The sequence below is a fragment of the Scleropages formosus genome, chromosome 16 (genome assembly GCF_900964775.1).
Source record: "Scleropages formosus chromosome 16, fSclFor1.1, whole genome shotgun sequence".
Classification (NCBI taxonomy): Eukaryota; Metazoa; Chordata; class Actinopteri; order Osteoglossiformes; family Osteoglossidae; genus Scleropages; species Scleropages formosus.
In genome coordinates, this window is record NC_041821.1 from 5,741,695 (window position 1) to 5,768,401 (window position 26,707).

A 26,707-nucleotide genomic window follows, 5' to 3' on the forward strand; every position below is an offset into this window, starting at 1 on the left:
GAGGCCAGGAGTGTCTGCGCCGGTAAAGAAAGCGAACGAAGGCGGCAGGTTCCAAGTAGACGTTTGCCTTCGCCATTAAAGTGTGCTGACGTGAAAACATGCCCTGCACACCTACCTTGAAAGACCCTCTTAATTAGGATGAAGGAGGCAGAGATGAAACTCCTACCTTCAAACCCTCACCAGTCTTTTTTTTTTTCCTCCAAGTTTTTTCTTCATTTTTATAAGGATGAGTTCACAAAAGGGCTGTGATGCAGACCTCATTTCCTTGTTTTGGATGTTCGCTAAGGACACCCATGGCCCATGGGGAGGGCAGGGCCCACAGGTGAGGCGCACGCAGAAGGACGGGGGCACTCGGTCAGTGGGTGAATGGAGGAACGGAGGAATTTGGGGTGACCTGCCACCAGCAGCGACCTGAGAATCATAAGGACGGTGTTGGGACACAGATCACAGCGAGTCAGGAGGAAAGTGCTCTGCGTCCAGCTACCCTGTGGCCCATGACAAGGGAGCTTCTGGGCCACCAGGGGGCAAAGGGTCTGGTGTACCTTGCTGACTCAGTATTATGCAAGCACCAACTTGGAGTCTCCGCAGTGGTTGCAGGGATAGGGTGGGGTGTGGGGGCAGTTTGAAAGGCAGCCTGTCACAGCATCAGCTCCCCCCTCATCCAGCCCCTGCTCCCAGTCCTGTTGTGACAAGACAAGGCTCCACACCTCAGCCTCCTTCGCTTGGAGCTACCCGGGGAGACATGGGACAGTTCAACATAAACGGGAAAAAAAACAAAGAGAACCATATGCCACACGTACAAAATGCAAAGCACCTCTGTAATTAAAAATGTAATTTTCTACAACAGATAGGCAACTACTTTATTTACTGAATTGCCTCATTGAGTTCAGCACTCGCCTTGTTTCGGTCTAAAGAGTAAGTAATTGTACGCGGCGGGTGCAGGTTATACAGAGGCCGCTCCCCATGAATCCCGCTCAGTCATCTCCACAACAAAGTTTGCGGCTTCCCGGATGAAACGTTGCTGAGGATCAGAGCTCGTTTCCACGTGCTGGGAAGGGAGGGGCAAGGGGAGAAGATCCTGGGGCAGAAGACTGCAATCACCTTCTACCTGCTGGAACACGAGCCCAGCTCAATTTGGCAATCAGTCCCAAGGAATCAGGGTGACATTTCCAAGCCTCTGCACTTCCCACCCCCACGATCTCCACCCCCCAACCATGACGTCATCTGCTATGCTCTAAAGCCCCTCCATTCTCCCTAATGTGTTATTAGGGAAAGCAGGAATTAGCTGTGCTGCTTTGCGGTGTGTGCCTCTCGTTGGTGGCTGTTAGCATTACCCAGTGTCCTTTCCGTAGGAAAGGGAAAGTTAATACCAGGATGTACCCTGTCATGATCACCAGGCACTTAGCGGAGCTTCCTCCAGCAGTTAAAGTCTGATTGCAGATAATTGGCGGGCCCTCGCTAGCAGTTACGCCAGGGCCTGGGGCGGGGCCCCGGAGATGGGGGAGATTAGGTCTCTAAAGCGTCTGACCACACAAAGTGGGCTTTTAAGACGTCGGCCGAAACCCGCCATCTGCCGACAGGACACGGAGAGCCCTTTCTGGAGCGCTCTGACCTCTAACAATCCACGTCCTCTCCGCTTGATTCCCCGTGTCCAACCCAGAAACATCCCACGGCCTCGGGCAGCTGTCAATTAGAACGGACCGGCCGAGCCACGGAGCTCCTCAAATTACGGCCGACGGGTGGAAACCAGATCGCTTCCGATCTTCAACCCAGGCCTGGAACAAATTTTTGGGGATAGGACAAGTTTGAAAAGGAGCAGGGTACACTAGAACCATTCTCCCATAGAGGCCAAGCTGTTGGCTGCATGTAGGCAGGCGGTAGCAGCACTCCTATCTTGAAACAAAGACCCACCAGTCGTGCACTATCATCTGGTCCGATAAAGCACCGCCAGCTTCAGAGACACTAATAAGCGAGCGCTTGGCTTGGCAGCGCTTCTACTTCAGGAATCCGAGGCAGTGAAGTCAGGCAAGTTTGCATGTGCACGATACGCGGAGCAGAGCCGACACGACGGGAGCAAAATGGCACGCCTATCCAACCTTCCAAGGTCGTCACATCAATCGTTCAACAGGATCGAGTACTCGGAAGGGTCAAACATGTCGATGTTAAGCAAAGCAAGGCTCGGGAACAAGCTTGAGGCTATTCACAAGAGCAATAGCCCAGAACTACATTAGAGACTGATGGTACAGACACACCAGACATTAAAAAGACCAAATGACTTGGATATCTAGATCACATGTATGGATAGAGTCGGAAGACAGGTCAGATAGTTCTCACTTGCGTCACCTAATCTCAGGGGCAAATCTGACTGGTTTAAACAGTTATCGGTCAACAACAGGGTAAGATCTGAGTGGTTAGACCTATACTACCTAATGAGAAGGTAATTTCTGAGTTATCAAATAGGAATTTCTGAATCAGAGTGTCAAGTCAGAGAGGTCAGACAGGTACCACCCAATTGGGGATCAGGCCCGATTGGTACGGACAGGGCTCATCCGATTAGTGGTGTACAAGGTGCTCCCCCCCACCCTACCCAGGGGAGAGCACCCATCGGCAGCCGGCAGTGGCAAGGCCAGGGGCCGCCGCCTCGCCTCCTCAATAGCAGGAAATCCCTCAGATGTTTTTCTGCTCCCACGGCGACAGTAAGCCCAGTTTCCCCGCCAGGTTGTCAGAGACAGGAGGGGAAAGGTTGTGGGCAGGCAGGCGGGTGCCCAGGAGGCCGACTCACCGGGGTCTCTAATTCCTAGCATTTTTTGGCAAGCCCTGGAGTACCCCTTCCTACATGGCTGCGGAATGCACTGATGACAAGTTTTTAGCAGAAGCTCCTGCTCACGGCAAGAGGGTCCACAAGGCACCCTGCCCTCTTCACCCCTTCTCTTCCAGCTCTTCTCTCTCAGCTTCAGCCACTGTTTCTACCCCATCTCACTCTTCTCATCTTTCAGCCCTGCCCAAAACCCCCGAGACATCCACAGCCTGTTCCCTGCCCTTCTGAACACCTTTCTCCTACTAGAAGACACACAGGACAGCACACAGCACTATCGCTGCAGAAAAGTACAGGAGAGAACGTGAGCGGAGCACAACTGAGTACAGTTGGAAGTTCGTGAACCATCACGATAAAAACATCATCTAACATAAGAAAAATTCATTGTGCATCGATCAGAACTGAGGTAACACTTGGAAGAAAACTGGGAGAAAGCACCACACGGGCCTCTTGACAAGTCTCTCCTCATTTCAGACTTCCCAGGTGCCTTTGGCATCTTGACACTGTATCAAAGTACCCCGAGTTCGAATCACACATCCCCTTTACTACATTTAATATTTCTATTATTATTGCTACGCTGTTTTTTTATTGCAGTCAGTATTATTCATTGCGCTGGCACGACAAATTCTCAAATCACGCAGGTGTCGGTGAACGCCTTGTTACGGCCCGGTCGTATTTATTTACTTGCGTGCTACATGTAGGGCCATTCGATCGGTCAGCGTAAGGCGGAAGGTACAAAGCTCTGGCAGCGCTGCGGTCGTGACTCATGCCGGCGAAGCGGCCCGAACGAAAAGCAGATGTCTGCGCGCAATTAAAAAGATTGAAGGCACCGCGACCCAGCCGCTCACGGGTAATGAGATCACCTGCGTCTGAAGGCGTTCCAGCTGCAAACGGCGATAACCGCACGCGCTTTCCCGGGCGTGTGAGTCGGACGCAGGTACGATCCGGAGACACTTTGGAACGGGGGGAGGCAGAGGAGGGGCAGCGTGCTAAGACCTGCCACTTTCGCGGGGCGCCCCGCACCCTCCCGGTGCCCCAACCTGCCCCCTGGATGCGTCGGGGGAGGGGACAGGAAGGGATTGCTCACGCGTCCAAAAGGGCTAAATTCCCTCCAAGCTGCTCACTGACTGGGACGATGCGAGCGGACGTGGGACGCAAAGAAGGGTTTCGAAATCACTTGGCTCTCGCTTTCAGTACCTAAATTAGACTCCTGTGCCAATTGTCATTAATAAGTTGATTAATGTCAGAAACACACGCCTGAAAGTAAGATTCCATTTTGCTCTCGGGTGCATTTACATCTTCAATTTCTGTGACACCAGTAAACAAATAAAAGGAAAACAAAAAAAGCTAAAAGCATAATAACAGCTTCGGCGGCTAAATGTGCTCTTTAAAAGGATCGCAATTCAAGTGGGCGGAAGGAACAGCGAGAAGCGCGGGCAAAAGCGGATAATTGGGGAGCAATCCCAAGTAGCTGACAAAGTGGTTTTAGTTGGATCAGACAGGCACGCCGTCGGGCCGGGGCCACCTCCTTGAGCGCATCATCATTACCCGACGAGCAGTCAAAACAGCGGCCGTGGAGCACGTCGCAGCAAATCACCGGGTTGCTCTTTCGACTCAAGTGCCGCCGCAGTCTGCTGGAGAGCTCGGAGATTGAGCGATGACAGGAGGTGAAAACAAAAACAAGAAAACAGCGAAGCGTTCGTACCGAGAGTAACGCCATGCTGAAGGGTGGAGATGTGACGGATCGCAAGGCTGCGCTGGATATTTCACACACCAACGTCTAAAACTTGTTCAGTTTTATGCATATATAATGTATTTGTGTATTTAAAACTATTTTATTTGCATGGCAACTTTTTTTTCAACAGTTCTATGTAATGAAATTTTCTACATACTGTAATACTATGGGGGTGCGGTGGCGCAGTGGGTTGGACCGCAGTCCTGCTCTCCGGTGGGTCTGGGGTTCGAGTCCCGCTTGGGGTGCCTTGCGACGGACTGGCGTCCCGTCCTGGGTGTGTCCCCTTCCCCCTCTGGCCTTACGCCCTGTGTTGCCGGGTAGGCTCCGGTTCCCCGTGACCCCGTAAGGGACAAGCGGTTCTGAAAATGTGTGTGTGTGTGTGTGTAATACTATGCAAATTACACAGAAAGGCGGCGTAGTGGGTGAAGCCACCACCTTGGACTCCATGGGCCCAGGTAGCATAGTCGTTCGAGCCGTTGCCTTTCAACATCTGGGGTCCAAAAAGTGGGTTTGCATCCCACCTCTAGCTGCGGTACCCTTGAGCAAGGTACTTAATCAGAATCGTCCAGCTGTATAAATGGGTAAATAATTCACTTAAGTCACTTAAAATGAGAGCGTGAATAACTGTCAATGTTACAATCCCCACCCCGCTGCAGTACCCTGGGTCGTAGAAATTATAAGGCTGTATAAACGGGAAGATAACTGTAAGCTGCCTTTGAGAAAAGTGTAAATTACATGAATACATAACTTTTTCTTTGTCTCAGACACAACCGTTGGACACATAGCACATTTGGGTACTGTACGAAAATTCACTCGCATGGTCGACGACTCCCTCCCATATGGACATGGTAAAAAAGCAGAGTGGGCCTCCCGGGCACCGCCGAGCCCTCCCAGGCAGACAGTAAGGTAGCCCCACGAGATGGCCCCTGGCCACCCCGAAGGAGCAGGGTACATTCCAGAACCCCGGGCACTAATCCCTCACAGCTGCGTCCTGCTTCTTCAGCCCACTCGTGGGGGCCACGTATCCCACGAGAAACGGCTAAAGGGCGAAGCCTCCCACCCTATCTTTCCCTTCTACGGCACTTCATCACAATGAGCTCCTGGGGGTCAAGGCGTCCCGGGAAACGTGGTTCCAGAGCAAAGTGTGTGACACAGCCTGCCCGGACGGAGCCCACGTTCCTCACATCCGCTGTGAGGGGGACTTTCCAAGGCATCAGCAATACTGCAAAGGTGGGGCGGCTTCTCCACGCTGAAGTGTGACGGGAATGAGTCCCAGCAGAGCCGCCGGCGTGCGATCCCACGAAATGAAACTGTTTATCGGCACCAGTCAACAGTTCCCCCATAAAACACATGCTTCACGTTGAACACGGGAGCAGAAATCCCCAGCTGTTTTTTTTTTTTTGAAGTTCTGTCTAGACTTTTGTGACATTTCTGCCAGGAATGATGGCAGAAATGTCACAGTCAAGAGTGTGTGAGTGCGTGAGCGTGTGAAGGAAAATCATCGTACATAAATATTTACCTGTTTATGAAAAAAGCCAACAGCTCCTCTGTTAAGGTAACTCATAAGAGACGCAGACATCAAGGTTCATAAGTCAACTGAGATTCAACTCATTTAATTAAGATACTTTCTGCTGGTTTTTCTTAAATGCAAAGAGCCGATGTTCCTTACATGAAGAAAAGATTACACCATAGTAAATGCAGCTCCGCAGATTATTTTCAGAGGAAAAGTCCATAACAGCCCCAATTATTGCTGTGTTAATTGCAAGCACCTATTAGGGAACGCTCACAGTCTCAATGATAAAACTTAAAATCCTCGAAGACGTGAGGTTCAAACACTATTACTTTCAAAGTAAGGTTCCACCAGAAGGACACAGCGAAACAACAGGTGTCAGGCTGTTAAAGTTGACATGTGCACGGTGAAGAATCCCTCCGGGGTGTCCCTGTTCTCTTTGACAGGCAGCCGCATGATTAATAATGGGCAGCGAGTGGAGGGGGGTTGGGGATGGCGTTGTGCTGGCAAAATTAAAAATGTGCTCCAATAAAGTGACCTGAGACACCCTCCTGCCCACCCCACCCCCCCGGGACACCTTTGAACCCTAGGGACAGGCTGGGGGTATCCCAGCAAGAAGAATGTCGACAAGAGCCTGAAGACATGTAAAAAGAAAAAGCGAAAGTGCTGAGGGAGGCAAGCCTGACAAGTCGCGCCGCGGCTGCCAAATGCCGTGAGCTGCTGCTCCCGCTGCCCTTCTAGGGATTCCTGAGAACTTATCGTTACTGCCACTTCACTTCTGAAGAGAGAAGGAAAGGAAAAACACTGTTTCATCTCCAACCGTGGGGAGTCCCCTCGAGGGACGGTCGAGCTCTACAAAGACCGTGAGGCACCCGACGTGGATCTCTACGTGGCGGCCGACTCCCTTTTTTCCCCAGGTTGGAGTCGGCGTTTAGGGGGTGTAAAGCGACCCTATCCGGTAACGGGGCACAAAGCCAGAGCTCGTCCCCAAGCACACCCACACACACACACATTTTCAGAACCGCTAGTCCCTTACGGGGTCACGGGGAACCGGAGCCTACCCGGCAACACAGGGCGTAAGGCCGGAGGGGGGAGGGGACACACCCAGGACGGGACGCCAGTCCGTCGCAAGGCACCCCAAGCGGGACTCGAACCCCAGACCCACCGGAGAGCAGGACTGCGGTCCAACCCACTGCGCCACCGCGCCCCCTTCCCCAAGCACACCCATTCTGCCATATTTCTGCTCTTTAAGAGTTCTTCCTAAAAGCCAGGTCCCAAAGGTGGAGTGATTCTAAACAGAAATAACCAAAAACGTACAGACGAGGTAGCAATTCCATGAGCGCTGATCAGACGATTTCATGGGAGCACTGAGTCAGGCCAGAGCGTCATTAGTTTGTCTCGCCCTCATGACAAAACTGAAAAATGTGTCATGTTTTATCACGTCCTAATCCCGTAAAAGCAATGAGGCAGATGGCGGAGCGACGGACGGAATGAAGGATGGAACGAAGAAGGATGGAGCGACACACTTGAGCACCGGTTTCCAGGGGTATACAGTGCAACTCCTTTTAAGGAGTCGTAAATGAAGCGTCTTTTCCTGTTTACTGCTTTGTATCTCGGGTAACGCCGCATTATAAAGGAGGTGTTGTAACATCGTTATGCCTCCTCACCATAACTGTGACCGCTTCAAAATGTCCCTAACAATCCTCCAAGCCACAGAGAGAACGGGGTGAACTAGTGTGACGCCCCAAATGTGGCATTTATCTGTGTTTGGACAGGACACGCCACGCAGCTGCCGAGAGCTTTCCGAGCAGCTCGAAGGAGGGCTGGGAGGGAATGAGAATGTTCTGGAAGAAGCAGGCGATTTTTTTTCTTATTATTTATTATTGAAAGGAGACAGCAGAAAGCTGGAAGGGTCTCCCACCAGGGGAGTGTGGGGGGATATTCAGGTGGTCCTGTGGTCACTTCCAATAGCGACGGAGGGGAAACGTTCAGAAAGAGGACACTATGTCAATACGGCTTCACGTCTAACCCAAAGTTTTAAATGGCAGATGCCGTTCCTCTTGAGCAAACACCATGTACGCGCAACACACGCATACACACACACGCACACAACAGGAATAAGAGGAGTCGTATTTCCCGCTGTTACGGCAGACGTGTCTCCGTGAGCCGATCGGCAAAATGTGTGTTTCTTTAGAAAGCAAAGCAGCATTTTCAAATTCCTGTTAATGCAGGTTTTCACAGTTGTTACCACTTACAGTTTGCGTCTCATAAGGAATAAAGAGAGTTTCTGGAATAAAGACTCAAAGAAACTGAGACTCAAAAAACTGAGACTCAAAGAAAGGGTAAGGTACAGGTCAGAAAAGGAATTTAATCAGAACCACAATCAATGGAGTCAGGGAAGAGACCGGAGTTCCGCTAAAACAAAGAGGGGGAGCGATCCAGAACATGGGAGACGTGACCCCTGTCCAGGCCACCTCAGGCATAAATAATGCATTATGGTCAAAGAAAGTTTGGGGAACGCAGCCTTTTTAAATATTGTGTCTGGGCAATTTGAGAATTAATAAACATATGACCAAGGTGCTCTGGATACTGTATGTCAGGCACATGCTGTTATCGCCCTTCACGCAGCCCCGATGGAGCTGGGCAAACGGTGCAGGGAGGCAAAGCAAGAACAGGAGAGAAAAGCAGGAACCCAAAGAACCCGGGACCCCCAAACCAGACCCCAATCATCATGTATATGCAGTCAGGGCGAGTTGGCAGGGAGGCAGAGTAGTGGGCAGCTGAGGAGACAGCCAGCAGAGGGCTTGGCCGAGGATGGCTACATACTGCAGCCCTGGTCCTGTGGTTTTTCCTCCTGTGCGTCGGGGCAGAGCCCATCGCGGTGCCAGCTCTAGCGAACACACACACACACACACACACACACACACACACGCACACACACACACTTCTCTGTTAGTCTGAGTGCTCTTTCTGAGCCAGTCAAACAAGGGCTTTGAGGTTGTGCGCGTGTGTGTTCGTGTGTGTGTGCGCGTGTGTGTGTGGGAGGCCGACGGGAGCCCGCACTCTTGCTCAGCAGGTCCCTGTAGCATGATGGGTGGTAGGCCGAGACGCATAATCAGGGCAGTGCACAAGTGCGAATTGGCCAGGCAAGGAGACGAATGACATCTCTGGGACATGCTGTGTCCTCTCTCGGCAGAATCCAGGACACGATGTCAAACAAGGGGATCCCTGTACACCTGTCTCACAGCTTTGAGAGAGCAGTGAGGAGGATTTCCCCCTGACTTATTTAACGTTCAGAAGGGTAAATTCCAGCTACTATCCAGACTCCGGGGCAGTGTTTGTATTACTGCCATATACATGAGATACAATTAAGTGCCAAACCCTCGCCACTCAAACTTGTCTCCATTCCATTTATTGCACTGTTAAGACGTTATCTTTTCAAGTTCTTTAAGCTCCTCTAGATAAGAAATTCTATACTTTATATGAAAATTGACCCTATTGTTTTTTTTTAAAAAAAATCATTGTCTGCCAGGGCAATTTGTGGAGCGAAATCACATTTTTCAAAAGCATATGTTTTTAAATACCTTTAAATGACCCATGTTCCCATTATCGTCAAAGGTAGAGCGGGATAAAATAGTTTACACCTATTTCCGTTTCAAACAACAAATGGCCTATCTGCAAATCGTCAGGCTCGCTGTGAACTCCCGCCAGCCGTAGGTATGCGGTGAATGGACAACATCTGCTTAGAAACACGTATGAAAAAATTCATATCTTCAGACTGAAGGGTACGAGGTGGAAAGAGAATTTGTGTGCGGAGGGACGCCACCGCATTGAGATACCGACAGGCAGAGGGAAGCGGTGGGGTAGGAACGGCCCGAACCACGCCGATGTGCACGCCAAGGCAAAGGGTGTCACCGCCTTGATTCATTAAACCACCGGCCTGATGCCCAGGGAGCCGACTGGCTCCGTAATTAGTTTGCTCTCTCAAAGAAGCCCCTTTTTAATCCCGTTGACTTTTGTCCCCCCCACGCCACCCCCCTCCTTCTCCTCCTCCTCTGCACCCGAACCCCCCATACCCCCGCCTACCCTCCTCCCCTGCACTCCCGCTTAGCTCCAGCAATTTCTGTCATGCAACTTGAAAATCACTGGAGGGGAGAGGATCGCCATAACAACCGCTGAAATGATCTGGTGGAATGTGTCTGGTGGCACTGGAATAACCTGAATATGCGCTCCAGATGTGTCCGCTGTCACGGAAAAAGTAAACACATCTGATGGACAACGTATGAGTGGATGGCCTCACGGCCGACTCAGGGGGCTGGGGAGAGGGAGAAAGGCAGCGACAGAGGGGTGTGGAGGGATACGAGCCAAAATGCCGGAGACAAGAGGAGTCGCTGTGAGGCCTGGTGCTGGAGCACTGGGCCCAACTGTTCCCTCCCACCCATTGAGCCTCCGCGTGGCCTCCCAGGGGCCTCCCAGGGGCCTCCCAGGGCCTCCAAGGGGCTTCTCGGGGGCCTCCCGCAGCCAGCAGCCAGTTTCCGTCTGGCACTGACCTGTGAGCTCCTGAGAGCAAACTGAAACATGAACTGCAGGAAGGGAAGACAGGGAGAGGGAGCACGAGAGAGCTCCCTATCCCCAACCCCCAGCCTCTCCACAAGCTCGCTACACACACACACGCACAGCCCCCCCGCCTCATGTGAGACCATGAGCACAATCCCTTCCCTTATGAAACCCCAGCTCTGCAGTATTATTTTAACTGGACCCGTGTTTTCGTAGCCGCTGAAGCCACAGGGCACTACACTTGAGTGTGTGAAGCCGCTTCATGTGATATTTCCCTGTGTCTCCCGCCACCACCCCCACCGCCCCCTAGGGATGATCCACTGAGACCGGCCGTGTGTAATGGCTCGCCGAGGCTATTAAACACAGAACAGCACAGTGCAGAGAAATTCACCCCCGCCAGAAAAAAAAAAAACAGAAGATCACAGCTGTGCGGTGTATCTGCCTGACGCCTGAGCCAACTGCATGAAGACGCAGATTACAGCTCTGCTGCTGCCGATTCGACACTTCACGCAGGTATCCTTGTACCTTTACAGATGACAAATTCAAACAGGCTCTCTGAAAGCAGCAACTCTGGAAGCAGCGAGAAATACAAATGTGTCAACTGATAGGGAGTGTGACACAGGCCAAGGGATGAGCGCGATGCACTGAGAAGTCATCACGTTGCGTGATGTATGGAGAACCTACCGATACGCCTCAAAGTGTGTCAACTGCTGACATGTCTGTGAGGGTTTTAAGCTCTTCTGAACATCATGTATTTCAGCTAATGAATTCTTATTGCGTTGTGGCTTAAAACTAACTCATTACATTAATTCCCTCTTCTGAATAGCACTGGGTCCAGCAGGAATCATCTCTACTGCTTCTTTCAAAGGAATGCTGGGTTGTAGTCCAACTCCACTGAGTGGCTGAACTACCCTCACCTTCTTGATAATAATATTACATGCTGCGGTTATTTGCACCACTTTTTTACAAGCCTATGGGAATACCACTCTGTCAAACAGAACAAAACAAACCACAACTGCAACAAGAAAAACATTGTTTACAGTGTGTAGTGTTATTCCGGAAAGTGGCACTGCAAAATCGGACCAAGGCGAGAACTTGGTACATTTTCGGAAGCATTAAGCAATGACACAACAGCTGACCACAAACCACAAATAAAATTCCAAACTGGACATTTATAAAAGGTTTAAAGACAGGCTGTAGTGTGGACAAATACAGTAGAACATCCTTCTTCTCTACCTGTAGACACAGGAGTTAACATGCACATGTCAAAGTCATAGCCAACCCCACACTTGTAGAAGGGGTCGTTATCTGGCTCATAAAGTGTAATTGGAGATAATTGCAGAAATTATATCTTTGCTTATTCATTTAAGGATTAGGGTATAAAACAGAGCAAGCAAAGATTATATCACACAGTTCTGAATATGTATTTTTACTGCAGCCGTACAATTCCCCTAACTACCTGCAGGCTCTGGTCAACGTGAAGAAATCCTTTGGTTCACACAATGTTGGAGGAGGCAAAACTTCTCTAATTTGATCCATTCTTTCGCTTGTCAGGATTACATTGACAGGTATTGCCTTCATATTTCTGTAGAGCGAAAGACTCGTTCATGTTAAGACTTCCACAGACAACACATATCAGACTCTCGCTGTGTTTTGTCCAATGAAAGAACGACTAGAACTTCCTGACTCAATGATTGCTTAGGTTCCATGCCTGTGAAATTTGTGGGGAATATCTGTAACACATTCTACAGCATTGAAATATTGATTTTTCTCTACACATAACACCACACGGACCCATCAATGTTTTTCAAAGAACCTGTCATGATTTTAAAATCAAATTAAGCCTTCCTGACATTGATTTCTTCTTTGTCATGTTAGCCTTCTGATCGGCACTTTGACTGGGGTCACTGTGTGCTGTAAGATGAGAAGAAATGGCATCTATAGAGAGTTAATTTTATGTTGTTTGTCAGAAAGGGCAACAGCTCTGAGCACCAAACCTGAAATGTTGAGCAACAAACTCAATTCGGCCCTTTTGAACAATGATGTTCGGCGTCAATGTAAGACTCACTCTGCCAAAGTGCACCAACACTCTGGAAGGAATGTTTGCACTCAACTCAAAGAGAAACAAGGATGGTAACTGACAGGTTGCCAAGCAACTTAACTGTTTCAGCACAGTGAGTGGTCCCCATTCCTCGTAAATGATCTTCCAGAAGGTGTCCAACTTTTACTGAATTTTCTTCTGTTTCTCATTCCTCAGTCCCAGCATGTATTTGTAAAGTTCACTCCGACTCTATCAACGAGTCAAATTTAAAACTTTAAAATAAGCACTTCTGAAAGAACAGATATTTTTGTGTTATTGGCTGCTTGCACTTTGGAAGAAAGTTTACCTAAAAAAGCAATAAACTGTACATAGAAAACATGTCCCTTCTCTCTTCCTCTGATGTAAGACTTACTCCTTTTAGTTGATTTGATTTTTTAAGTGTTTTAAGAAGATTGCAGTTAATATGCTGACTTTCTACAGAGATGGCCACCTAGATACCTGCACAATAATGATGATTCCTTCCATTGTTTTACCAAACGGAAGGGGAATCAAGAGGGTGAAAGGAAAGATAATGGAGCATTACTGTACAAAGGAGAATGTTCTATGTGAAAGAACCAATCAGAGATCAGCTACTGTTCCTGTAGACATACGATAGTAAATCTCTTTAACCATCTACATCAAATCACAACCACAAAATTGCAGATCTCAGCCTCACTGAACCGCTGACATTTCTGCGCAAAACTGTTGATGAAAAAAGCTTGAACATTTACAGGGTCATGATTTCAACAATATTACATGGAGCTGTCTTATGATTTCAATAAGTCAGCACATCAAAAGACAACAAAAACAATCCTCTTGGCAACTAAAAACACGTTGGTATTTTTTTCTTACTAACGCTTATATTCAAAGGGAGCACATAAGAATAAAGCAACACTAAAATTACTACAATTCTACACTACAGCTGCTCTTTGAAAAAGTTTAAACATGGTGCCTTACTTAATCTGCTCATTTTCATGAGCTTAAGGCCTGTTGATGCAGTGCTGTCAGTGAAAAACAGAAAAGCACCAACTGTAAGTCTGAGCCCTAAAGGTAGATCCCAAAGGCCTAGGAGGTTTCCTACTACGGTGTAACTCCCAATATCTTGGACTGCCTGATTCTGGCATGGTAAAATTTGGGAATGGTACATTTAAGATGCATTTTCATCCTATAACAATGTCTTTTTTGTTGGATCTATTTGCCAGCTGGGGAGACGCGGTGGCGCAGCGAGCTTGGCCAGTTCCTGCTCTCTGGTGGGTCTGGGGATTGAGTCCTGTTTCGGGTGCCTTGTGATGGACTGGTGTCCTGTCCTGGGTGTGTCCCCCCCTCCAGCCTTGGGCCAGGTGTTGCTGGGTTAGGCTCTGGTTTGCTGTGACCCTGTTTGGGACAAGTGGTTTCATCCTCTGTGTGTGTATTTTCCAGCTTAGGCCGGTGTGACCTTACAAATATTAAGGTTGGATACCCAACCAGAGTGGAATACTTATTTTTACCAGTCAGGCTCACCCTGGGCTTAGTATGAGCCACATCTAAGGACTTTGTGGAACAAATCTGTACTTTGCTAAATCACAAAACACCCAAAACACTTCGGCATCATGGCCAACGCCGGTTTGTAACTGTGTTAAACCTTCTGCATTCATAATAGAGCTTAACTGCTTCATTTGTATCGCCATCCATGTGCTGCCCAAGAAGACCCAGCATGACACCGAAAATCATTCTGGGCTCATGTGGAGCCCCAGTCGTCTTCTTTTTATTGGTCTGTCAGAAAGTCTTTGGTCAAAATCTTGCTTAAAAGCATCATCACCATGGCAATGAGGGCTCATTCGGTCATTCCATACTGTCCTGTTTTTATCCTGTTTCTGCTGTTCTCAGATGATGTGTCTTGGTTGATAAACTTAGGTATGTGACAGACTGCCCTGCCAAGGGTGGGCTCCTACATCAAGGAGAATTTCTACTATACTATTTGCTTGTTACACAAATCTGCAAATTAATGCGTGTCAGGTAGGATGATCACTTAGGACATTAAACCGAACTGCAAGAAGTCACTGTTTTATCTCAAAGAGATATTGTCTTGCATAACTGGCCCTTTTGCCTTAGAAAAAGGGGTCAGTCTAGTCCCTCGTTTTCACTCTTGCTACTCTAGTTTCCTGTCCAGACAGTGACTCGTATGCAGTTAGTTCCATCAGCACAGCAGAATAATCCATTTTAGACATTTAGGGTGTTTTTCCAAGGCAATTAAGTCTTTAGCCAGTTGCCTTACACCATGCACTACATTCTGAGACCTTATCCTATGTTGTTAGAGGTGTTCTATACGGTCAGACCCAGCTTTAATAATCATAATAATCTTTGGCCATTTTAAATAGCTTAAAAGACAAGGAATTCCTGGAATGAAAAGCAGAAAACAAAATTTGGAGTTAGTGTGCCATGCCATTTCCTCTGCCCCTTATAAAGCAATCTGGACGAGAGCCACACAACTATACACAACAATAAAAAGGTTTTCATGTGAAAACTCAAAATTATGATGCAATAATGTTAAAGAGGGAAACAAAATCATGAAACATGAGCTCAGTTACGCTATCAAAGGCTAATATTTAAAACATCTCAGATGGGACACATATTGTAAGTATTATATAACACTATAAAAAGTCCAGCTGCTCTGAATAAAACCATCCAGAGGAAAACACTAGAAAGTCACTTCTCCACTCAAGTTACATCATGTTATATGGCAAATTATTACGCTGCTGAAAGCATCTAATTATGAGTATTTATGAGACAGGACAGTAGCCTGTAATCACTGCCTCATCCAAAGCAGCACTCTCGTTTAAAAAACGCCTTGCTCCTCTTTCGAGTCCTTCTGTCATCCCGCCCTTTTGTTCTGCTTGACAGGTAAGTTAAGAGCAGCACCCCTTCCCCGCCCCCCATCACCACCACCGTGGCTGCAGACCAACCTGGCAAACCTGGCCACCTCCTAGGATGGTCCACCTCCAGCTAATATCAGAAACTATCCTGGTGTACAACTTTGCTGTTCAAGCTCTCACTGGACGTCATCCTTGGCTACAAAAGTAACTGCTTCCCCACTTCGACCACAGTATCCCTTTTCATCCATTTGTGTGCAACCATTGCATAAACCTATAGCGCATCACCAGCATATCATCCAGATCTTCGGTAACTCTCCTCCATATTACTGCTCTCAGACTTCAGACTGATTCAGCGTTTTTCACTACATTGTCCAGACCTCAGATAAGCAGAAAGTGGCATGGGCCATTGAGCCCAGCGAAAACAAACGGACAACCAAATAGGTCATGTACTGATTTATTACCATTTCATTTCTGCTTACCCTGCTCTGCATCAAACACAGAAAAGGTCCAATAAAGCTGTTTTGTGCTCCACAGATAAAACAGGAATCTCAGTCTATATGGTAAAGGGTACTAAACCAGAGGGTCACTCAGGACTATATATGTGTTCTGTTCTTCGTTATGGGAAATCCAGAACACATGAACGAAAAACTTGTCTTCTCTGATGACCTGGCCTTGAGACACATTGGGGTTATTAACTTGGATCTTCTGCCTGGGGATTGCTCTGAGGACAGCAACACTTTGAACCAAACCTGTACACCCAGTAAAACACTATTGATTAGATCCAGCTGGAGCATAAAAACATTACAAGGAAAAGAGAGAAACCAGCAGGTGAAGAATATGGATCTTAACTTTTTTGTTTGTTTATCCATTTCTTTTACATCATGGTAGCTGGTCTGACAGCACGTCCACAGACAAAATAAAGAAAAACCAAACTCACCACAAGTCTGAAAATAAACAAGACTACATTGCTGTCATTAAACAATACACTGCATCTGTAATTATCTTGCAGATGTTTTACAGTTTTTATCAGTGTTAAGTGTATTTACATCATTGTTTATGTGCAGTTTATCTTTTATGTACCTGAAAATAAACACCTAAGGACAGCATTAATTCCCAGTCTCTTATCTATCAAGAAACTCCTTACCGTATCCCTAAATTGTCTATCAAAAAAAAAGTGTAAAGCAGATTGCTCCTTTGGAAACAGATTTAAAAAGCATGCGCTAACTTCAAGACTTCACTACAGTAGAGATAATATGAGCATCACGCCTTCCTTTTCCAGTTAAGTTTTGGTCTGAAAGAGTCTGAAGGTCACAGGACTGGACACATCTGATGGGTGGACGTCACTGAGTCCTTGTTCAAAGGCCACTGTCCCCACTGTCCCATTTGGCAGGTTAGCAGTTAGTCACCTCTGAGTGACAAATTTCTTCTCAGACACAAAATATCCTGATAGACTGGAGACCACAAGAGGTTCTCTCAGTGGCAGCACCATGGTAAACAAAAATAAAAGAGATCATTTTAAGCAAGAGCCACCAACCATTAGTCCTGTTTTTTCCTTCATGCTTTTCATTGAATTTCTGCCTTCTGCTTAATGCATAATAGACAGAGTACAATGCAATGATTTCTGTGTTCCAACAAAATTAAAATATATTTAAAATATACAACAGGAGTCAACAAATGACCATAAAAGCAAATTCAGTGCCCAAATTCCTTGGCTCCTGGTCAAATCTCAAAAGCAAATAGAGTAACACAGAGATCAGTCTGCCTAATAGCGTAATGCCATTACTGTTAAGTTGTTTTGAAAACCACTTGTTATGCCATGTAGGTTTCCAGCTCCAATTAACCTATCCAGTATCACACAGAGGTCTGTCTGTTCGACCTTTTCGGACCACCCATACAAGGCAGCACAGCTTTTAAAAATTCAGGATATGAATCATGTTTCAGTAATTGAATTAATTAGCTATTAGTAATAAGTAATTACAGAAGAAATGTTCTACTTTGAGAAATAGAGATAAATCCAGATAATATTCCCTTATGGGCTAAGACTTGGCAACGTAGGAGATGAGAGCATTGCATGGCTTACAACACAGCTCCCTTACTTCTTACTCCCTTACTAGAGAAAATAAAAGCAAGACAGAAATGACAGATTAAATAAAATGCATTTGTTTTCTTAATGTATCATTAAAAGTGTGAAATTGCAGAATGTTGCCGATGTCTGTGTGGCTTCGCCGGACAGCTGCAGCTTCTGTTTACACTAATACCCAACTGAGGCCATCCACTCGGGTTGTGCAGCAGTGCCAAAGTTAGAGTGTATTTGCACAAACAGACCTTACTAATCAGTCGCACAGAAAAACAAATGAACTCGTTTCCATGTGGCACGGCAAGGGTGATAGAGCGGGTCGAACTTTAGTCCATAAGCACCGTAGCGTTGTCCATTACATACACAGACACACACACACACATCTCCTCCCCTGAATTCCTGCGCTGACACTCCGTGTTCTCAGCAAAGCCCTTCGAGCACAGAGGCTGGGCCGCAATTGGCGCACTTTGACATGTGTCCCGGACAACCCCGGCAGGCCAGGGCTGCGCCCCGGCGAGTACACCAGGGCAACGACTGCGCTCCGGGTCTCTCCTGTCCCGTTGCCTGGTGGAGGGTGAGGAATCTAATAAGCGAGAGAGTAGGCTAGCACTGTCACCCCGTGCAGCCAGGAGGCTGTGAAGGCGCTAATGAAAGGTTAAATGAATAGGAAGAGCTGACAGGAGGTACAATAAAGGCAAAGGGCTGGGAAGGGAGGGAGCCATGGTAATCCACAGGCCCCGGGGGCCAGACTCCTTGGCTTAGAACACAGTAAGGAAAGCATGTCACAGTGTCACAGCATTCCCAAGAGCATGCTCCAAAAACATACATCGCGTCTGTATTTGCATGTATCAGCATGCACGTGTGAGTTTGCATGTGCTCTGCGTGCCTCTGGCTTCTCACAAACTCACACACGCTACACTTTGACTGGAAAAAGAATCTGAGCACGGTGCTCCCTGATAAATGTTAAGGTCATCATAAAGAAGGTGGAGATTGAGGGGAAGGGGGCGGGGGGTGCAAGTTCTGTCTTGCGCGTTTTTCTGCGCTTGCCTCGCTGGAATGCCCCGTCACATGAAGGAGGGCTCCGAGCTCTAGCCGTTAAGGCCACTGAGACGCCGCAGAGCTCCCCTCTCCACCCGACCACCACCACCCCACCTGCCAGAGCTGTCCAGCCCCCAACCGCCAGACTCTGTGCCCTTAAAGCCTTGGAGAAGAGCACAGGGGCAGTGGTAACCACTCATACGGCTAACGGAAACAAACAGAATCGGACTCCTCACGTGTCCTGAGGGAACAGTAGTGAAAAGCACCATTAAAGTACACACGTTATTAAATTGGACCAGGAAAAAAGTTTTAAATGGATCTGAAATGCACCCAGTCTGAGTTTACTGACTGCATGTATGTCAGGATTTTGTTTTTCGATAACTTTCATACCTACTTCAAATAATTTATCCTTTCCAAAGTAAAACAATTCCGACGAACCCATAAAACAACGTCCTAACTGCATTGTGGTTAAACCTGTTTAAACTAAAACATCCACACAGTAACCACTCCTGGACAGACCTGCTCTGAATATTAAATAGCTTAAAAATGCCATTTTTACTCTTTTCTGAAGAATTCACTGAACACTAAATAAAGCAAAACATTATTCTTGCAATTAAAAATTGGCAAATTCACAGACCCCGATTTCTAATCAGCATTAAACCACATCTTTTTACCTGTATCATTTTTGTATAGGGCCAATGGACAAAGGAAGAGGAATGGTCTCCCCCTGCAACCCATCTGCATTCTGCTGCCATTCTTACGAGAGTTTTACAGGCTATTTAAATATATAAAAACAGAAAGTAATAACAAAAAACAGAAATTATACTTACGTGTAGTATTAGAAAATACTGTGCACAAGGAAATCTTAAAGGAAATCATGTAAAACTGGTCAAAGACACGTATGATATACCCTTCCACCCTGCTGACAGCCCCCCGTAGACCACCAGCGATAGATGCACGTGAGAGTCCATCTTCGGAGGGCTGTTCTGAGCTTAGCTGCTGCTGCTAACACTGGCCAGATGATTTATTACAACAGTGTAATATTGTTAAGTGTCTTCTCTTTAGTCCAGACAGTCCCAGTGTGCTGACATATAATAAAAACTCACAGCTGACTGCAGTTAAGTGGTTAAAGTTTAGCGGCCATAATGATTTGTTTTATAACATTTTAAAACAAATCTAACGAGGTTACAGGAATTTAACTGAAACAGTGCACATGCATGGAGCGCTCTCACCATTCCGCAAGCGCTTGAAAACAGTTTTTTTTTCAAAAAGTCAAGAAATTAAATACCAAGCTGTAGCCAAAAAAAATCACTGAGTGCCCTTTATTGCACCAGGAAAATTCACTGAAAGTTTTGCGACACGGCTACTGTACTTCCAGCCAGTTCAGCTCAGGGCACTATTTTACACATATGTGGTCACCTACATGAGAAATGCCCGAAGCAGCGACTCGTAGAAAGCTCTGGATGCAAACGGCTCCGTTTCATATCACTTCCCTGGATTTTCAGCACATTCCACGCAGGGCTGTTTCGGAAAACGTATTTTGGAATGACCAAGCAGACAAGTTACAAAATACAGATTATACCACACAACCCTGCACTTCCCCACTGAATAATTCATTATGGCAAGACTCGTATTCTGCACATCTGTTCTGGGCCTTTCCCACCGTTCTGACACTACAAATTACTTGTGTGCCCTTTGACAAAGTATAGATTGCAGCTGAACTAAGTTTTCCCTACTGATCAGCTTCAAGCCACTGTGCGACACAATGAAGTGTTTATTTTTCTACAGCGACTGTGACCAATTCAGTGAAAAGGCATTTCACACTGAACACAAAAGCAAAAACGAAAAGGAAAAAATCCACACTCTGGACAGAGAAGCATTTATCAGCATTTGGTTTTACAACTGTATAAAATGATCGATTTCGGCTGAAATAATTAATTTGAGAGTTACGTGAAGGCCTTGCCTAAGAAGGCTGTGGAAAGCTGCTAATGTTTCTTTGAAAAACAAAAGCAAAGAGGGCACTTAAAGCAGAGATCTGTTTAAACCTGCGACGACACCGCAGGGCCGCCGTCAGAGCACACCGTTGGACTTTTGAGGACATGGACGCAGAAGGAGGGGTGTACAAATAACTTAAAGAAGTGACTGTAATGGGAGACACAGGTCCGCCCCCTTCCTCTTCCTTCATTTACATTTCTCACATCATTTAATATGAAGCTCCGTCGAGACTAAATTATACTTTGCTTCAGCCTGCCTCATCCGTCCCGGAAATAAATAAATAAATTAATTAAATAAATAAATGAAATGCAGTCTCACAAGCAAATCTCGTAATGGCCCCATAATTTTAACAGATATTTAATATACTTAAATTCACCGTGTTTAATGCCGGGCACAAATAACTTGAGGCCTGGGAACACGCCCGTGTGCAATTTGGTGAAGGGAAAAAAAATGTGTAAAGATTTCGCAACCTTGCTTTTTATCTTAAAAGAAGAAAAGGGCTTTAGCCTTGAGCAGGAAACTTTCGGCATTAGTGGTTTCAGCATCGTTTGCCGGGAGACGGGGGAATGACATACACCGTATGCGCATCTGATTTCCATTCCTCCGCACTGAGTACCAGTGTAATCACTGTCCACAAAATGTATATGGTTTTCAGTCAAGTACACATGACAATGCTTACTTTATTAAATTAAATTGCTTACTGAGATGCTTTTGCTTTTTCCATGTTTACTTGTCAGTTACCCCAAGCTTCAGCTATGGTGTCTTTTTATTAAATACTTAATGTCAAATTTTGATGGAAAAAATTACCTCTTTACCACCAGCCTGGCTTTATAAGGGGACTCAGCTGTTTATTAAGAACACTGATGACATGTAAGTTAAAAAAAAAAACACAGCTCATACATCTTTGGTTAAAAACTGTTGTCTTTGCTGAAACCAGCAGTTAGGGAAGGTTACATTCCGCCTTTAACTTTTAATTTTTTTTTTTAAACAAATACCAGTTAAGAACACCGAAACAGAAAGGCAACACGAAACACTGCAGGAACTCTTGAGAAAAAAACTGAAGTTTCCTGGCCACCCATTACCTATCTGACAGTTAAAACAGGCTTTGACTGTTTTCCACCCTCTCTGAAACGAAGGAAAGAGGCTGCGCTGAGGGTTTTGCCCCCCGCTGTGTGGCCGCGCGTTGGGCAGGTCAGAAAGAGCAGCCTAGCTACACCCAGCCTGAACAGGAAACCACCCTGAGAGTCACACTGCTACAGTGATTATCATTGCTGTTATTTCTACCAGTGTTAGCAGCAGAAGTGGTTTTGTTAACATAGCAACAATAATAATGTTTAAAATGCGCCTGGTGCAAGTGTGTACAAATTCTTTTAAGAGACAGTAAAATCGGAGGCTTTCTTAGGCAAAGAAACATCACCCAGTGCCAAATCCTCTGCGAGACACACACAAACACACACACAGACACACACACAGACACACACACACACACACACACACACACACACACACACACACCCCTGAGAAGAAGTACATGACGGTGTCTGAGAACAGCTGTGTTGTCCGGCAGGGCCGGTATCGCTCATTTAGCACCCACCAGAGCTAACTAGGAAGGGGCAAAGGAGGGGATAGACATATGCTCCAGGTGATTGACTGAAGGAAGTGGAGGAACGCAGCGGCCCTGCGCTTCATTACAGACATCTCTCCGGGTGCTCTGGAGAGGGGGAGGGGCCTGCAGCACTCGCAGGCTACCTATCGGTGGGCTTATTGAACCATCTAACCATCCCCATGTAGCTCACATCTTCAGGGCCCCGGTGAATCACAGCTGGCTGCTGACAAGTTCACCAGACACTGCGCCTGTAACATGAAAGAACTCACCCACCAGAAACACACACACACACGCCCTACCACCCCAGCGTCCCCGGCTCCTTTCTCCTTACCTCCTCTAAATCCCCCCTAATTTTGGGAAGGAAGAAAAAAGTGAGACTTGGCTAACTAGTGACACAGGAGGATGAGAGGCAGAAGTCTGATAAAAGTGTTCATCAGATGACGCTCGTGGAATGCAAAGCAGCAACGGCGACCGTGGCACAGCGAAGCCCGGCTGCCAGGGCCTGAGATTAGCGTTAAACATCGTGGAAAGGACTCAGGCCGTAAATTCCGGCTGAAGCAGTCAAACTGAACCGAGCAGCCCACCCCCCACCACCCCACCCACCCCTACCCTCGCTGTGCACGCTGTGATCTTTTCTCCCCTTTTCATTTCTTTCAGAAATGTACATGTTTAAATATGTTATCCGTGCATGAAATATTCCTCTGCTATAAACGGCTGCCATAAACCACAGCGCTGGTCCTTTTTCTGACAAGGTTTCCCCAAATTCCAATATGTATTATTTAGGACCTGAGAAGCTAATTATTGAACCGCTGAAAATTAAACAATAATTAAATGGTTACATGAAAATCTACAATGTTTTTTACAACGTAAAGTAATAGCCATTAATTTACCATCATACCATTTATTTTCTAGGGTGCCTTTTCAGCAAATACAGGCCTATAAACATGCTTCCCTCAAAAGGTGGGTGTGTTTAAAATGTTGTGTTCTTACCTGTAAAGGACATATTTATTATGCCTTATTCTCTTCACCACTTCATTCTACTTTCTGCAAATTTTCTTGAAAAAACTATACATTTTTTATTAGAGAAAAATTTAAAATTGAGTCTAACTAACACTAACACAGTAACAGCCATGTTAACACAACGGACCCCTTCGAGATATCCGTCAAAGTAATGTTAAGGATAATTTTGTACTCTTGTTAATTAAAAGAAATGGTAATATTCACACAGTAATGTGTGCCTGTAATGTGTGTACTCAAGAAACAGTCTGAAACAAAAGTGTAAGAACTATTATTAAAAATAAAATTATTTTCAACAGTATGACTGCAAACAAGAAATCTGAAAGAAACAAGGATATAATATAAACAGTAAAATGTCCAAAAGAAAATGTATGCAGGATGACTCGGGCACTTAGATTATATGACGTCTACGTGACTATGTGAGTGGGATTATGTCGGATTAATGTCAGATTAACCATCCTAAAAAGCCAAAAGGCCCACAATACCTCGAGAATTACATTACGACGCTAAATCGTCATTTTCTCATATAAGCAGCAATTGTTGTAAAATTGCTCGCGTGTTTAAAAGTGAAATCCGGCTATTTTGCGGCAAAATGCTGTATCGTAACAAAATTATGAAACGTTACTTTTTTCCCCAGTGTGACACCTGGTGAGCGAACCCGCGTACGGGCCGAGGTCAACGCTGAAATGTGTACATGTGCACGGCGGAGCGCGCGTCCGCGTGCGCGCCCCCGATCACAAGCACACGCCACAGTTCGCGGTGCCTCGCGGAAAGGTCTCGAGCTGGGGGCTCGCATCCGCAGCGCATCGCCTCCGTCCTGCTCCTTCCCCGACAAAGTGTCCCTCACAGCCGGGAGACGGAGACCCGCTTCTTCCCCAGACTGGGCCGTTAAAACGAAGTGACAGAGGGAAACGACCAGAAAATCAACTTTTCAGGACACTCACTCACTCACTCATTCACTCACCAATAATATTAATAATAATTATTATTGTGATTATTTTAAATAATAATTTATCCTTTTAATTACAAGACTGGCGTTAATTTGCACTGAGATATTTTACCCTAGAATTTATTCTAAATAATTTTGACAACTGTCCTGACGTGAAGTGTGAGAACATTTTTAACATACTCTAACTCTGTGTGAAAACTATGACGACAAGGCGCCGCGGCTTGTTTTAATATATAGGAATTAGACAAATACAAAGGAATGTGAGTTTTGAACGAAATAAATGTAAACGCGTCAATTACGTGAAGTGTCTCGTTTGAGGAGAGGTTCAGAAGTAGGAGGAGAGCGAGTTATGTGCCTCAGTTGGGTTTTCTCGCGGAAGTTCACCAACCGAACCGAGCTGAGCAGACTAAAGAAAAACAAAAAAAACAAAAAAAAAAGTGAGGAAAACGAAGAAGTTTGGCGACTTCTCGGCTTCGCGGGGATGTTGTTGAAGGGATATTCGCGTCGGGATATTTACCATTCGTGCATGTTGCGCGCGGACGAGCCGCGGCTCCTCGTCCTCCTCCGAAGTCGGATTTCGCCCTCAAGTGGGGAACTTGTCCGTCCGCCCGGAGCCTCCGAAGGAGCGGCACCAAAAAGTGTGGAGGCGTCCGACTCCGCCGCTCCGGGGATGCGCTGCACCGGCGCGAAAATCGCTGCCGCACTCCGCCGTTGTCGGCGCTTACAACGCAACGCCGAGTCGCACGCGCCCGCCCGAGGTCGCTGCGCGCGACGATGCCGCCACCGTGTCCGCGGGTTCGAGCGCGCGACCACCACCACCACCCGCTACCCCCCCCCCCCTTCCCCGCCCCACACTTTTTCGCGGGTCCCGGAGCGCAGCTCGAGGAGGGAGACCGACCGACGGCAGACGGGGCGCCTGCGCTTCTAGTGGCTCCGCGCGCTCGGAAGGCAGCGAAAGCGGCGAAAGGTCTTCGAGGAAAAGCCGGAGAAGGAGTTTAATCAAAGTGCATTCGGCCCGGAGTCTGTCCGTGCTGCCGGTGTGTGCGGGGGCAGAGAGACACGCACGTGTGTGTGTGTGTGTCTGTGTGTGTGTGTTTCTCTGAGAGAGAGAGTGAGCGTGTGTGTGTGTGTGTGTGTGTGTGTGTGTGAGACAGCCAGCAAAGCGAAGCCAGCCCCGCAGCGCAGAGCGGCAGACACGAAATCCCGCACTTATTATCCACTTCCCGCACACACACTCAGCCCTTACTTTCTTTTCCAGAGCAGAGACGTCGGGAAAACGAGACACGTATTAGTGACTTTTCGCGCTCTTTCAAATATCGTTTTGCCATGATTGTAAGTCTTTTTTTTATGTTTTTCTTGCCATTTTCCCTTTATTTGTACATGCATGCTGCTGATCATACAGCTGTGAACATCTGGGAGGAAACTTTAAAATGACGAGCCGGGGGAGGGGAGGAAAAATAACGCGTGGCTCCATTTATACCTCTGCAAACTTCAAATGTAAGAATGTTGTTGAGTTGATAATTTAAGGAAAATGTTTTCATTAAGAATGTAAACAGAAGCTGCGTGGTGACAATTTTGACAGCCAAGTTACAGCTTTTCCTGCTCTGTTTTCGTGTTTTTTACTTTGTTTTTTCAGTATCCGTGTAAAGGCCCGATTGGTCTTCTTTTACACAGTTACTTTGTGTCCGAAATGGTCACAATAATGTGAGTTCTTGTCCTGAAAAAGGGGGTGATCCCACAATCCAGCCAACTCCCCAAAAAATAATAATAGTGTTATTCTATAATAATAGTCATAATTGTCGTGATGCCAGTATAGATCTCGCTCTTTTCTGTGTTTGGGCTCCTTGACAGTCAGTGTCAGTGGTAAAAGATACCGTGTTAATTCTCCTACAGTTCAGTGATAAAGACAGTTTTCTGTTCTGCCTTTGACAGCCCATTCACTGTATCTGAGCCTCATAATCAAACCATAAAAAAGACATCAGTTCATCTTCTCTGGCCATTGATCCTTTTCATGCTCTACCACACGTGTCCCAGACACCAGGCAGGCAGCCCACAATAAACAGGCCCACTTTAACAAGTAAATAAAGACGGTCAGAAAAAAAAAAAGAAAAAAGAAAACCTCGCTGATCCCGCTCCTCATTTCAATACCACTAATCTTTGTTTTTGTTTTTTCGCTCTCCGTGCTGGGGACGACCCTTTCACCACACACCCGTGGCCCAGAGAACATTTCATTTGTATTAACATTTTAATAAGAGGATATTTTAATTTTATGGCTGCACAGTATGTAGTCTTTCTCCCTCTCTTACACACACACACACACACACACACACACACACACACACACACACACACACGCGTGCGCGCGCGCACTCTCTCGCTGCTATTGTTGCTTCCTTGTGTTTATTTGCACATTTTCCATTTGTTTTCCCGCACACCCAGTACACGGTGTCAGGAGCAAAAGGCCTAAAAGCGGTGG

At 46.7% G+C, this 26,707-nt stretch overlaps 1 protein-coding gene across 4 annotated transcripts in view; it reads right to left on the bottom strand.

The window, feature by feature from the left end:
- The window catches only part of bnc2 (basonuclin zinc finger protein 2), a 142,116-nt gene extending 117,028 nt beyond the window's left edge, over positions 1-25,088 (bottom strand). For all 4 annotated transcript variants that reach the window (XM_029259060.1, XM_029259058.1, XM_029259055.1 and 1 more), the window contains exon 1: positions 24,749-25,088. In XM_029259060.1, coding sequence (XP_029114893.1) covers positions 24,749-24,751 — 3 coding nt within the window. In that variant the 5' untranslated portion in view covers positions 24,752-25,088. The remainder of the gene's footprint in view (positions 1-24,748) is intronic.
- Between the last annotated feature and the right edge of the window lie 1,619 nt (positions 25,089-26,707).